General features: G+C 34.7%; 1 protein-coding gene across 1 annotated transcript; it reads right to left on the reverse strand.

Moving 5' to 3' along the window:
- Positions 1-12: 12 nt before the first annotated feature.
- Positions 13-13,075, reverse strand: LOC126825046 (zinc finger protein ZXDC). The gene is made up of 15 exons (XM_050554477.2): positions 12,604-13,075; positions 11,069-11,902; positions 10,734-10,810; positions 10,464-10,580; positions 9,768-9,857; positions 8,240-8,421; positions 7,237-7,432; positions 5,854-6,028; positions 5,191-5,364; positions 4,175-4,294; positions 3,634-3,708; positions 3,202-3,363; positions 2,705-2,860; positions 2,141-2,280; positions 13-1,522 (listed from the first exon to the last, which is right to left on the reverse strand). The coding sequence occupies exons 1-15, from the start codon at positions 13,010-13,012 to the stop codon at positions 1,376-1,378; spliced, it is 3,054 nt and encodes a 1,017-aa protein (XP_050410434.1). The 5' UTR covers positions 13,013-13,075; the 3' UTR covers positions 13-1,375.
- Positions 13,076-15,862: the final 2,787 nt, after the last annotated feature.

Below are 15,862 nucleotides of genomic sequence, written 5' to 3' on the forward strand. Positions count from 1 at the left end.
TACAAAATAAACAATACCATTTTAAAGATGTTTTTATTATAAACAATAACAATACAGATTTTATTTAGATCTGTTTTTTTATACAATTAATATAAACTATAATATTAATCTGTCAACCAAACATATAATGTCTGTGGGATTCAATACCTTTTTTTATAAAGAGGAGGAAAAAAACATAAAACAGTTATAAAGTTAGATGATTACCTAGATATGAAACAACTAAATCGGTGATTGAGAAGACATCAAAATAATCACTTAAAATGCACAAAAAATAATAAGAGAATCCCACAGATAATATAATAAACTCTAGTTGACCAGATTAATGTTATATGTTAATAAAACAACTTGACCAGATGTCATTACTCTTTAGTTTGCAATATACAAGACATGCTTGGGGGAACTAAGAAATTTGTGGGATAGGCTTTGGGTTTATATCCTTTATTGTCTTAACGACCAGGGTAGACACCAAGGCATTTTATACCATTTAATAGAAAAAAAACCTCTATAAATTTTTACGAACTTCTCAAATAAATAAAAGTGGTATTAGCTGTTCTTGGAAAAGTAAGAACACTCTTCTATACAACACATGTGTTGATATTATGTGTCGCAAATTGATTTCAAAATCACATCGCTTATAACATTTTAATAAATAGAAATAGTTTGATCAATTATATTGGCAATTGATGGCATTTGTCAAAATGTCATAGACATTGTAAGGTACAAATCCTTTTATAATTGTTATCCTCACAAATATAAAATTTGTAGTTGATCATACCAGTAATTTTATGTGTATGATATTGTAGTTGATCATACCAGTAATGGTAGGTGTATGATATTGTAGTTGATCATACCAGTAATTGTATGTCAATGATATTGTAAATGACAGTATGACATCAAGTCATATTACACACAGTAATAATTTTACATAATACAATTTCACAACAAACCATAAAATGTACATAAATACAAAATACATCATATATCAGTTGATATTCAAGATTTATATAATAGTCTATTCATAATGCGACCAGAATGTATAAATTTAGCTTCTGTATTCAAAGACCTTTAAATTGTTATGTGACATACATATCTAGCATAAGAAATGGCCGAGGCATATAGCTTTAAAATTGTTATACATCAGAACATCCAATTTTTAGAAAAAACAAAACAATAAAGATTACCAAGGCAAACAATACAAGAAAGCATAGCAACCAAAATTCAGCAATTACATTTTCTACCTTTAGCTTTGAAAGAATTCATACAAGTACATAAAATTTGTTTCTGGCAGTCACTCCACTGAGATGATTAGATTTATTCCTATTTCATTAATTTGTTCCTGTCATGATAAATAGTTTGCCATTATATGATGCTAGGCTTATTCTAAATCTTGTAGGTTTATAGTAGTTCCTGTATATTCTGGTTTAATGCCAAGATTTACTGATGTCTCATTGTCGTGGAGAGAAAGTGAATCATCTGTATCCATCAGGTTATCGGAGTAAAGTTCGGGGTGAGGTGGGTCATCCTGCAAATACATTTTGTTTAAAAACAGCATTAACATAGGTTTCCAGGTAATGACACATGTACATGTAGGTAATGGTAGCATTTCAGAACACTAAAAACTGATCAAGGGCAATAACCCATGAAGTAATTATCAGAAATAGTTAAAATTTGATAGGCTTCTATCATGTACCGCTAATCAGATAACAACTTTAACTGTTCATATTGGAATCGTTGAAAATCAACAGGCTTATATATTTAACATCTATGAGATGATAACTTTAACCTTCGGAGGATAGCAATAAGATGATAACTTTAACCTTCAGAGGATAACAATAAGATGATAACTTTAAACTTCAGAGGAAGACAATGTGATGATAACTTTATCCTTTAGAAGAGAACAATGTGATGATAACTTAAACCTTTAGAGGAAACCGATAATGTGATGATAACTTTAACTTTCCAAGGATGACAAACAAACTTTTGCTTATTTAAGTAGAAAAACTGTAGACAAAATCATTAAACACACAAGAATTACCCCAATATTTCACATTTTTGAAGAGCAAGAGAAATACAAATGACTTTATTCTCTAACAATGGACAGCAACATCATGTTAAGTAAAATATTTAAAAGGATAAATACCTGTAATAGCTGTGTTTGGACATATGTGATGCCTGTCTCTGGATCACGGAACAATAAACCTTGAGAATTTGAGATTTCTGTTGACGTAAAATCTGTACTTAATGTAGGTAAAACTAAACTGTTGATTTTATCACAAGATTCTAAAAACACAAAAAATAAAATATAATATCCATGATAAAATCTATGTTCTCGGATGTCTGTCATTCTCAAACAAAACAAGATATGCCCAAAGTAATGGTTACATAGCCTATATATGTTATTGTGATAAAGGGGATACTGTAGAACAAATCAAGACTAGATCTTCTTTAAAACAAGATTAAAAAGACTAGACCATTTCTATGGGTGAATAGTAAAATTGTTAAATTAGAGGTATTATCTATAGAAAAAGAATATTGTCGTCATTTCAAACAATGTGAATTCTGGCTTGTTCACCATATAAGCCTTTTAGCTACCCCAGCCACTCTGAAAATATCGATAACCAAAGAAATAGTTGACAAGGATGAAGATTAATGCTATTAACAAGAATGCCAACCCAAATATCATTAAATAAATATGTTTACAAACCTTGTAGAGTTTCAATCTCTGTAGTATCAGAGTTACCACCCCTTAAAGAATGCCAGCGTTTCCTGGCTCTGTCACTAAGTATATGATTACTACGATAATCTGTTCTAGCTGAACCACTTGTATTCTCTAAAGCAACTCGACTTATCACTGCCGGTACTGTAATAACAAAACAATACATAATTACTGGAATTTCACATTAAATGATTTGGTTGAATCATAATGAATTCCAAGGCACTACGCCAAATGTAGTAATTATCATTTTCTATCAATTATTTGTTCTCTCTTCCAAATTCTAAATATCAAGATGTTTTTCTTTGTGCACGCTTTTGTATTCAATTTTGGACTCTCATAATCTGCCCTGCTGATATAAACCTGATAAGTGGATATCCAGTCTTAAAAAAAATCTTAATCACTTGCTCAGATTCCAAACAAGGACATTGCACCTTGAACATTAAGCCAAATGTAACATTAATTTACAGTACATAAAATATACTAACAATCTGTAGATGATGATGTCACTTTGGTTTTCGCTGATTTTTTATTTGATGATGATGTTGGTAGTGATGTAATGATATGATTGGTTGTACCACTAGGTGGTGATGATAGAGATTGATCACTACTTGTCTCCGCTGCTAACATCACTGTGTCTGTTAATACAGCTAAAAAACAACGCAAAAATGCTTTTTAAATTAAATATAACTATTAGAGGTGTTTGGTTGTCAGTTTAACATTGTCAGTTGGTGGAACTGTAATCGAGTGACAAGGATTTGTAGTCCTGTTACAGTTTTGACAATCCTGATAACTAATAAATTGAGTAGAAGTGTGGTGTATTTGAGCACAAGGCTATAACAAATTGTTTTATCAAATATTCCGTCAACCTAGAGTGGAAATAACCCATCAACTATATTATAAGTAAGTAAAATATTTACCTGTATTTATATAATCACCTGTATTAATTAAACTTGTTGAACCAGTATCTGTTAATAGTTGTGGTATAGATACGCCTAGAAAATAATTTATATACATCAAATACATTTATAACATTTTTTTAAACTCAGGTTCGGATAATAATATATAGTATTCAGTAGAAACCACATATACACAGCACTTTAATTCAAATAACATAAGGCTTTTTCTCAGGTCTGCAGCAAAGTTAGAACTGGGCTGAAAATTCCTGCCGGGTTATTCCTTATAGGAGAACAAACAGTTGAACGCATAATAACCAATGTTTGTACAGATTTAACAGTTTATTTATTTTACACTTGATGCTGTATTTCATGATCCAACTGACAAATTATGGAGGTTATGAGGAATACTATTATAACTTGGAGACACATCATACTTTTACTGGGACATTACCTTCCGAGAAACTCTTTACTTTTCTGACAAATTTTTTACTTTAAATCAAAACTCGTCGTGTCATTTGAACTTTTGAAGATATTTTAGAGAATAGAAGTAAACTGAACTTACTAATAGATGTTGGTGCTGAACTATCACTAGCTGACGTTGATATTAAATTATCGATGGCAGAGTCAGACATGTCATCCCCTGTTAATAACGGCACTAAATCCAGATGACTAGTATCGCCACCTACAATAGCAAATGAACTTGTCATGATTTAAAGCACCAGAATACAAAAATAAACAAGAGTTATTCTTTTTTTCGAATTTATTACTCCTAGTATAGGAATAGAGATTAACTCTTGGACACGTACTTCAGTCACTTTGTGTCTATAGTATGGTTACTGTTTTGTATGGTCACACAAGTTCAGTGCTAGGGATGGAGAATTTTAAACAGAGAGTGGTGTTTTCATCTTCTCTTCATCAAATTCCAACTGTCAAGGTTTCTTGTAATGTGTATTTTCCCGTGTGTACATAGGTATACCCTGATTTTTTGGATCCCACATTAAGGTACTTTCCAACACCTACAGCTCGTCATTGATAATAACAGTGTTTTGTATATTACAATTACTTTTTTTGTAAGTATCAACCCAGATCTGTATATTATCTATTTCTACATATTGAAAAACACTAAATTCAAACAAGTATTAATATTTTTCTATTGATATAATAAAATAAAGCAAATTACATCTGTAATCCATCTGATTAAAATACAGATCTATATTTTGTTTCGTTTTTTTTTAAACTTTCGATGGCCTACACTATATGAAGATCTGACAGGTTGTAGCGATAGGTCGCGTCAGAGGTCATACGAGCATCTTTTGACCCTATGACATCAGACATTTGATTAACGAATCAGCATTGATGTTACTAGTGGATTACCCACAGTTCTGTGCAAAACACGCCTAAAGCTTGCTGTAACAGACCGTTTCATTTGCTTATAGCTCACATCATTCAGAACACGATAATGATAACAACTCATCCAGATCCTAGTGTAGTAAAAACAAGTAAAACGAAATTTTGAACTATAAAAACGATAATCTGATTGATCTGTAATATAATGAAAATGAATTCAGGTGAACATACCTGCAGGTGTGTTGAGATAATGTTTTAATATATGACTTCGTAGACTACTTTTATTGTTGTAATGACTAAGACAGCCATCAATAGGACAATGATATGTTATTTTTTTATCATGTAACTCATGACGTTTTAAATGCACATATAAACTACCCTTCGCTGTAAACTTGGCTAAACAATCTGAAACAATAAATAATTCAAATTAAAGAATCATCCCACATACAGACTGTGTGATTTGATGATCATAATTATTTTTACTAACAATATGGCTTTAACCTCAGGGGGGGATGGATGGCTGAATGGCTAGCATGATCTGTCATTGAGTCAATTGGCGTGGTTTCGATTTGGCGGGTGTACGTGACAAGGAGTATGGTCGCCTGTCCAACCTCGTGGGTTTTCTCTGTTTTCCTCCCACTGCTAAAGACCTCTACGTGCAAGCGAATTATTGAAATAAAATTAAACCATGTGTTATTCCTGAAATGACCTAGTTTGTGGTGAGTCGACGTTAAACCCAATTTCTCTCTCGCTTTAACCTCAAAATTATACGAGCTGGTTCATATTTGATATATGGTATTTCATTTTGAGAAAAAGGTGAGTGTAATGAACAGACTAAGTGTAAAGATGACGACAGATTGATTATTTTTATAAAAGATAAATATATAAACTTACTATCTACGGGACAAGAGAAAGGTTTGTCACCAGAATGTGTTACCATATGACCTTTTAAATGTTCCGCACGCATAAATGCCTTTAAACAAATACTACATGTCCATTTACGTACACCTGTATGTTTAGCCGAATGCCGTTTTAATTTACTGGCAGTTGCAAATGCCCAATTACAACCCTGAAAATTAAGATAAACGACAGGTAAACATAAAGTTATAAAGTTTAATTAGTATAACTCTAATACTGTAAACTAATCATCAATGAATCCATAATGTTACAGATCCTTCCATTTCTTTTTCGTATTACCATGTGACTTTTGAGAAGTTTCCACAATAAAATGAACTATACTTAAATATATTATCTACCATGTGACTTTTGAGAAGTTTACACAATAAACTGAATTATATGTAGCATTTAACTTAGAAAAATAGTTTGGATGCACAGGGCTGTCGGTAATTTTTCACAGTTGATTAGCAGCACTGCATATCAAAAAGTCCAATTTCGCCAAATTTGATTAGCAAATTTAAAAATTGATTAGCAGTTTTTCAGTTTCAACATAAAACACCTAAATAACAAGAAATTACTTTAATTCATAACAAATATGATGATTAGATTTCATTCTTAGATTTTTTTTACCACTGCCACATGTAGTTGTGACAGTTTGTGAATGTGAATGTCTGAAGCCAAATCTTGGCAGTGACTTCCGAAGCCCTACTCATTTTAATTGTTATTTCTTTGTTACGTTAGAAATCTTCTTTAGAAAACAATTTCGTCAGCTTTTTATCGTGTATTACTATTTTGGTTCAATCGCGCGCACCTTTATTATTATTAACTAGACACACGCGATATGAACAATAACATTTTACGGGAATTCTTACTTTGATTTATCATGTTACAATACGTTAAGATGTATTTATTTTTATAAATTTTATTTACAATACGCGGGCATACACTGGATTTATTTCTTTCAAAATGTTTTCTGATATAATTACTTGAAATTGACATGTCCCGCAACGTGAGTGGTACTACTTGATTCCCTATTTCCGGTTTAATAGTCGCTATTCATAGAGTTATGTCCCTTTATTATATACGTGTAGTATAATGAATTGTGTCTGGGTAGTTCGAGAAGAAAATGTCACACAGAGAATTCAGTTTTGTTTATAAAATTTTATTCGGCATTTTATACACGTTGAAAGTGGATTATCCTTGTGTCAATATCCAAAATGACAGGCATATTAATGATTCGCAGTTACTGCGAATCAAAAAAGTTAGATTTTAATTTTTGATTAGCAACGGACAAAATATGTATCGCAAATTGCGCTGCGATACTGGTTGTCGGCAGCCCTGTGGATGCATTACCTAAAACAGAGCAGCAGAACTACTAACCTCAGCTTGACAGACATAAGGTTTTTCTCCTGTGTGTTGCCTTGTGTGTTGCTTTAGACGACATAGTTTATCAAAAACTTTACCACAGCCTTCAAATTTACACTGTAAATCCTCCCGGTCTTGAAGATGAACCCGAGCATGTGAACCCATACAATTTTTAGAGAAAAATACTTTATTACATCCTTCATGTGGACACCTGTAACATTTATATAAGATATCTGTTAATTAAAATCAAGGGACCAGAATACATGTCTAATCTATGGCATAGATGGGATAACTACTGCACAGGTAGATAAAGCTGAGAGGTGCACAATCAAACCAAGACATTTATGTCTGCCAAAATACTATGGGATTACTTCATTCAACATTCCAAAATAGTATTGAATCGCATTGATCCCGCAAATAGTGCATATTGCGTAAAGGCTTGTGTACAGTAAGGATTATTTGTCAGCGACTGTACAACGCGACAGATTGTTTAAGATGTTTTGTCGGTAATATGTGTGGTTCTGACAGACAAATAATCGGCGACAAACAAACAGGATTACACAAATATATTTCCAATTGCATGATATATTCTAATCCTATGTGTGGTAGTATTTGCTAATTTTTATGTCCACAAAATGTTAATTGCACCATTGAGCAGTATTTTATATTTGTAATAGGCGCATTATAAATAAATTATTATTATAACAAAACAATCACTGAATACATATAACGCTCGACTGATTGTCTGTGACAAGAAATAGAGCCAAGCTGACGACAATCCTTGGTGTGTGCAGGCCTTGATAACAGCATGTGCTAACTGAATATGAAGAAAAGCCTATTGTACATGTATTTTACTGATTGTCAGAATACTATCTGTTCATCAGTTTTCATGTAACTTACAATTGTAGCTTTTCAAGCATAGCACTTTTTCAAAATTCCTGTATCTATCTAGTTATAACCCATAATATGTGACTTGTTCGCAAGGTGGTGGCCTTGATTCATAACATCTTTAACTTACTTATAATTTTTTTCGACACCTGAATGGCTCCGCATGTGAATATCTAACTGTCGTTTGGTTGTAAATTGCTGTCTACATGTTGATTTAGGACAAATCTCTGTATATGGTCGCTCGTGAAGTTTTTTGTGTGAATTTAAATTATAGATAGTTGTAAATTTTCTACCACATCCTTCAAAATCACACTGAAAAAAAAATAAATAAAAAAATATAAAGGTATAAAGCTGACCAATCGTGGAGTACAAGCTGTCATGATGGATCTAGTCATTAGCACCTTTGAGATTTGATAGTAGTAAAAAGTAATTTTCAAATCCATGTACAAATTAGATTGTTTGACAAGTCTGTTGAGATAATTCTAGCAAGTAACATTTGGGAAATCAACCTTTTAACTTTTGATATACAAGTTGTAAAAATTTTGTATTGATTTTCAAGTAGGTTAACTTAAAGATACATTATGGGAGATAAGATAAAGAGATGGCAGTTCTCGCTATAATAGTTAAAAACTAGATAGTGTAAAGGTAATTTGCTGAAAATTTCAGACAAATTGATCCACTATGAGCCGCGAAAGAAGCGGTTGAAATTTTGGCATAGTCTCGGTCATCATTACTAAAATCATTAATATAAACAGCATAGTCTCGATTATCTGCTTTTATTGATTTAATTATCAATAGCCGTTAGCGGCATATAGGAATCTAATCCAGCCAACATCGAAGGCTAGCCTTGACATCGAGAGTTTATTATGGTCTGGATAAGTTAATTAATGTCTAATTGATAATTTAGATAACATTTCAGGCCTAAAGAAAGACTTGTAATAAGCAGATTTTGCTCTTGCATAATGCATGTTTAATAAAGCTACATGTAGTTATAAATACTGATTTGTCAATGCTAGAATTTTCTATAACAATGCCAGTCATGGGTTATTGATTTATACAATTTAAATCAATTAAATTTATTTGTAAAGAGATATCTGTATGGATAGCAAATGATTATCCTAATGGTTTTTCTAAATGTGAAATGAAGTCTAAGTCCACCAAAACCAAATTAGTTTTGGCTGCTGATAATCAAATACAGTACCGGTACTTAACAAAAGGAATATGTCATGATTAGAAAATATACTGTAAAAATCAAAGGGGGTGTGACCACAATTTTAAGAATCTCAAAACGATATGACTATTGGTTGGAGAGAGAGAGAGAGAGAGAGGGAGAGAGAGAGGGATGGGGTTTAAGTCCACTCGACACAAACTAGGTCATTTCGGGACTAACATATGGTTCAATTTTATTTCAATAATTTGCTTGCGCGATGGGGTCTTTAGCAGTGGAAGGAAACTGAAGGACCCTGAAAAAACCCACCAGGTTGGACAGGCAACAGTACTCCTTGTCACATATAACTGGGGAATCGAAACCAGACCGTATGATACAGCGCGCACGTACTCACGATTCAGCAATCCAATCTCCCTTTTGGTTGTAGAACCAAAGCAGGGTACATTCACATGGTTTTCGGTAATACTGAATTTACAAGAATAAAACTTACAATGAAATCTTTTCTACCTCCGTGAGCTTCTTCATGTCTCTTTAATTTATAAGCTGTAGTAAACGCCCAATCACAGCCTGGCTTTGAACACTGAAAATACAAACATAATTTACACTTACAAATAATTTATGCATAGAAGTGCAGTGAGCAACACCTCTAAATACTCCCCTCTAAGAAAATGATCTCATATAGTTCCACGTAGATGATTAATCCTCCCAGTCCCAGAGTATTATTACATCACAATCAAGCATCTATAAAGAGTGGATACTTCTTAAAATATGCGTCCATAATGTTGCTGATGAAAGTTGTCTACCTGGACCGAAATGTAGTAATTATCAACATTTTTTTATAACACAGAATATCTGAATCTCTTCTGTGCATAACCTAAAACTATATCTAAAAACAATCAGGCCCCGAGTTCACAAAGCATTCTCAGACTTAAGTTAAGAATTTAATCAAAATTGTTCGCCCTATTTTAACTAAAATATAGCCCTTTAGAAAACTTTTGCTGTTTAATGTATCAAATACATCAATAAGAAACTATGTGCAAAGATTTCTGTTTCTGGATCAAAGATATTTCTCATAAACAGTGATTGAAAGATGAGTAAATTCTTAACTTGAGTCTGAGAATGCTTTGTGAACTTGGGGCCAGGTGTTCTAAGCAAAAATGACACAAAAACTCTACCATACATGTACCTTATAAGGTCGTTCACCGGTATGCCTCATCTGATGTATTTTTAATTTTGACAATTTACGAAAAACCTTATTACAACCTTCTTCTGGACAGACCCAGATTTTTTTACTTGGACTTCTCTGAAAAATAAAAACACAATTAGTGGTAAACCCCAAAAAATCTTACTGGGTTTTTCATGATATCTTTCTTGTATACATGTTCATTATGTGGGGCTAATTTTAGCAATTTTTAAAGCAATTTCCAAATTATTTTAATCATTCTGTACAACTTACATCTAATGACGATGAACCCATTGATAAAACCATTCCTTGAGAATTATTATCCGAATTCATTGGTAATAATAAATAACCTGAAAATAGAAAAAAATGTTTATTTGTTGTGCTTGTATAAAATCCCACAACAGTTGGAATTTGATAAAGAGAAGACAACAATGCCAATGTCCTGGTATTATTATCTCCTTTGTATTATACTACTGATTCCATAAAGAGTTATTGTCATTCTTAAGAAAAATCTAAATCTTTATACAATAAAATAAGAAGTTGGGGATATTCGACAGTGACTACTTTCTCTGGAATAAATAAAAGTAAAATAAACAATAAAGTCGCACCTGTTCCTTGAAGTTGTACTGGAAGCTGAGACACAGACATCATGGATGATGCTGACGGTGTTAAGACTGGACTAACTGGACTACTACTAACACTTGTTTCCTGAGGTTTAGTCAGTGGTTGAAGAGCATTGGTTGCTTGTGTTAAATCTGCTGTGTTAATTAAATAGAGTTGTTGCCCTTGATTAGTATTAACAAGAATTTGAGTTGAGTTAGCAACCTTGTCTGTCGATATTGAAATTGTTGCCAGTGTAAGGTTTGGTTGAGCTGAGTTTTCTGTAGAATCTGTTGGGTCTGGTTGAGCCACAACATATGTACCAGTACTTGACGGTATAACTGTTGTCATGGCTTCAGGTTTGGATAATTTTCCCGTTAAGTTTATAGTGGGAACACCATGTTCTGTATTCGTTTGTTGAATTAGTTCGTTCGATTTAGCTTCAGCAGAGTTTGTTATCACAGATGAATTAGCACTTAAAGACGATTGATTATCTGACATTGTCATGAGTTTTGTTGTCCCATCCATCAAGGTGTCGGGACCTAAAGTGTCAAACACATAACCTTGACCTTGCAGAGATTCCAGTTCTTGAGCAGAAAGTAGAATAGCACTGGGGATTCTGAAGTCTTCTTCAGAACTTTTATTTGCTTCATCTGAACTGTCCATTTGTAAATCTTCCATTTCTAAGCCATCGGTTTCATTACTTGAATTACCCATGTCTTTTGAAGTGTTGAGAGGTGCTATTTGAATGTTTCTGTCTGATGAAACACTGAGAGCCGAAGTTGACAAGACACCAGTTTTCCCACAGATTCTAATTACAGGTGTGTCTTCACCATCATCTCCTGAAATAAAATTATATAACGCCTATCATGTAATATTGCTCCAAGATTTCCCACAGCTAACGATAATCATTTTTGTAATTCTGTGTAGCTTAAACATTCTGTAAGTTTGCTTTCTCTGCCCGGCTGACTGTTTTGCAATTAGCCAATTAGTTTACATGTAATTTCAGATGCAGGTATCAAAATTAACCACTTATACTAGTAACTAGTATACATGTAGGCTATTCTACTATTACATTACTATCCTTGTCAGTGATGCAGGACGGAGGGCCTGACAAGGACAGCTGTCTAGTCATTCGGATGGGCCGAAAAACCAAGGTCCCATGTATACATTGGCGTGCACGTAAAAGATCCCTTGGCAGTTGGAATTTGATATAAGAGTAGGCCGTAGCGCCGCTGCCCGGGCAAAATTTCCTTCATAGCACACTGTATGGCGTATGCCCGTCTTCATTTGGCCAGGTTAGGAGCAGAACAGTAGGACGTTAAACCCCATTTCATTTCATTACATATTACTATCACTATGTTTAAAATTAATAATAGTACCGGTACAATGAAACTTTCATTTAAATTTATTTCAATTTTATTTTATTTTATAACACCTGACAATGTAATAATAATAATATAGTAATTATAAGCAAGATGAGTTCTTTTTGTTTACATCGGTGACGTCACATAAGATTGGACCAATCAATTTACAACAATACCTGTGATGGTGTCCATTTCCTCAAACAAGCCGCCATCCATGTCTTTTTCTTTCACCTCTAGATCTAAAATGTCGTCATGACTACTAGTTGGGATATCAAAATCCACTCCTTCTAAACTACGACATCTTGATTTTAACCATTCCGTATTATTTTCAATCACCGATCGTTCATAACTCTCCAAATCATCGCTGTCAGACGCCAACAAACCCAATCCGTCGCTATTCCCTTCCACTCCGCCATCTTGAAGACAAATTGTAGTGGCAGCAGTATTATTTTTGATTGATTTAGGCAAGTACTCGGCGTCCAATAATCCGTTACTCTCAATTTCTTCGGCCTCTGTAGTGCTTTCATGTGTATCGTCATGGGCGCCGCCATCTTTCCCCCGATTTCGTCCCCCTTTTCTCGACATAATGAACCCCGTTCAAGGCACCTATATGGGGTTCGCCATTGCTTCAAGCAGAGCTCAAGGACGTTTAATCACGTGATTTACAAGTGCGCGAAAGTGAACGTACTTTTAAATTTTCAGCAGATTTAAACGCAATTTGAGCGTGCGTAACTTTCAAATTTTCGATTGTTTTATACATATTTTGCTGTAATGGAGGGAAAATTCATTGTTTCGTCAGTTTTGCGTGCAGCGAAGCCTAAATCCCCAAATAAAATTTAAAAAAAAAACACACATAGTATAGATACTGACAAAAAACAACAACAATTGGCATAACCGCACAATTTTAAGTACCGGTAGGCCTACGGTAGCCCAATATTCACGTAATTACTTCCTACGACTCCCGGTTCGACCTTGCGCCTGTATGACACTGTGCCGCGGTGGCTCAGTGAGCAGGCCTAAGTTCGTTACCATCGGCATTGGCCGAGCAAGTTGATTGGGATTTTCCGGCATGGTTCCGTCTTAAGTTAAGGACCGACGTATAGTCGTCCGGATAGGACGAAAACCCCAGGCATTGTGTTAGCTAGCACCATAGGCTAAAATGATCCTTGGTGGTTGGAATTTCCCCCATAGCACACTGTAAAAGAATACGAAATTCGATTTCTGGGTAGAAAATACGCTTACATGCAAGGCGAGAGACATAATAATATTTCAAATTTAGTGGCTTTGATACAACTTCTGAGCCCGGAAGGCTAACCCTTAATTCAAGTCTTTTTTTAAAAAAAATAAAAAAAATTCGTACTATATTAAAACTATCTGAGCGACGAACCTGTAATTTGGGGTAAAGCTGTCCATATTTTACCACATGGGAAATGTGAATGATATAGGTAGCCTACAATAGTCGCTGTGTGTATGAAAGATGTCAAACTAATCAAAGCCGAATCACAAAATAGTCCTCTAATTATTCAATATGGCGGCGCCCATGAAAGATAATTTCACAGGGGCGGTTTTGTTTGCGAAGACAAATTTAGGAGTACCTAACCTTCTTTTGAAAGATAAACAGATTGAAACTCTAAAGACAGTTTACAATGGCAAAGAATGTATTGCAATATTACCCACTAGCACATATTATATATCGCTTTTACCGGAGTGGCAGAAGTTGACATTTTGCCAATGACATGTGTTTACATAAAACACGTGCTTGATCGGGTTATTTTTACTCTGTTGTGTACACAAAGCAGGAGTCAAGTCGATAAGTCCCGCCCTAAAATGATCACGGGGGCGTTTTAATTGGAGGTCAACTAGGGCAGTGATCATAATTTCGAAGTAGCCTATGACGTAGATGGATCGCTGCGTGCAGTTTGCGACTAATACTGGACTTTCCATCAATCAGGTCACGTGACAAACAAGGCTTCCAAAAATAGATGGGGTATTTTTCTTGCAAATGATATGTTTTGAGAGGGACGTGAACTGTCCATAAATTACTTTGAATACGTTTTTAGTCCGAATATATGAGCAAATCGCATTTTGTACGGCCGCGCCAGGGCATCTTTAATGAAGGTAGCGGTTTTCATTAGCACAGTCGGAGCAGATCCAGGTGTAGGACGTTAAACCTCATTTCATTTATTTTTAAATGAAGGCAGACATAGATTTTATGGTTATTCGAATATTGTATTTAGGCTACAAACGAAATATCGTGGCATATACGGACAAGAATTAGGTATTTTAAGGCAAGTTAGTATCGGTGTGTCACAGACTCACAGTATTAAAATACAGAATACACTTTTCAATAATACAAATACAGTATAATAGTTATTTTTCACATTACACTTCTCCATTCTGCATTTTGCATTTGAGACAAATGCATAATAGAACATCGCACATTAGAACATATAGGATCTTATATGGGATCTACGACAAAGCTCATTTGCATACGTAAAAAAGTCCAGATTTGGACGGAAATAAGTAGGGGCCCAAGGTGGCTAAGTGGGGGAAGACGCGTGTTCGAATCCTGCATTGGCCGAGAAAGTCAATCGGGTTTTCCGACGTGGATTCACCTTGTCAGTGGTGTAGGAAGGAGGGGCTGACAAGGACAGCTGTCTAGTCGTTCGGATCGGACGAAAGCCCGAGATCCCGTGTATAGGCCTATTTTGGCGTGCACGTAAAAGATCCTTTGGCAGTTGGAATTCGAAATTTCCCTCATAGCATACTGTATGGCGTATGCCCGTCACTCCCGTAGCCAGACAGGGGCAAAGGGAAAGGGGGAGGGTGCATAACCCGAAATATTATTTCTTGTTGACAATTAGCGGACTTGTTAATTGTCCAATATTTCAGTGGGCCCCGCTTCTCACTCAACCAGCTCGCTTGACAACAGGAATGGCGAACCGATGTCACCTACCCGGACTGGCCCATGTGCTAATCCAATTACACATGGGGTCCGCTTGCAGTTCGCCCCTTCCCACTGGCCCACTCTCTGCGATAGTCTTTTTGTACATGACCTGGTAGACTGGAGAGGATCCTGGTACCCGCTTCATCGAGGGGGAGACGCCACCCCCCTTAAAAAGTTCATTTTCCCTCCGCAGCCAGGGCCCGGTTCCTAGAAAATTCTTAAAGTAAGCACAAAGTCATGCTTCACTTTTTCTTACGTAAGAAACTTATAAAAATACAGTCCCTAGAAAATTCTCAAGACCATTCTTACGTAAGCACAAGTCAAGTATAACTCTAATTGTGACTGGTAAGGTTTACCATAAACTGAGACTACGATGCTCATAACGTCATAAAAACAACTTTGGTATGCGAATTGCGAATTACGTCCTTAATTTGTCGTCTGCTTCATTGACGTCATATATATATAATATATATATATATATATATATA

This window comes from Patella vulgata, chromosome 6, assembly GCF_932274485.2.
Source record: "Patella vulgata chromosome 6, xgPatVulg1.2, whole genome shotgun sequence".
Classification (NCBI taxonomy): Eukaryota; Metazoa; Mollusca; class Gastropoda; family Patellidae; genus Patella; species Patella vulgata.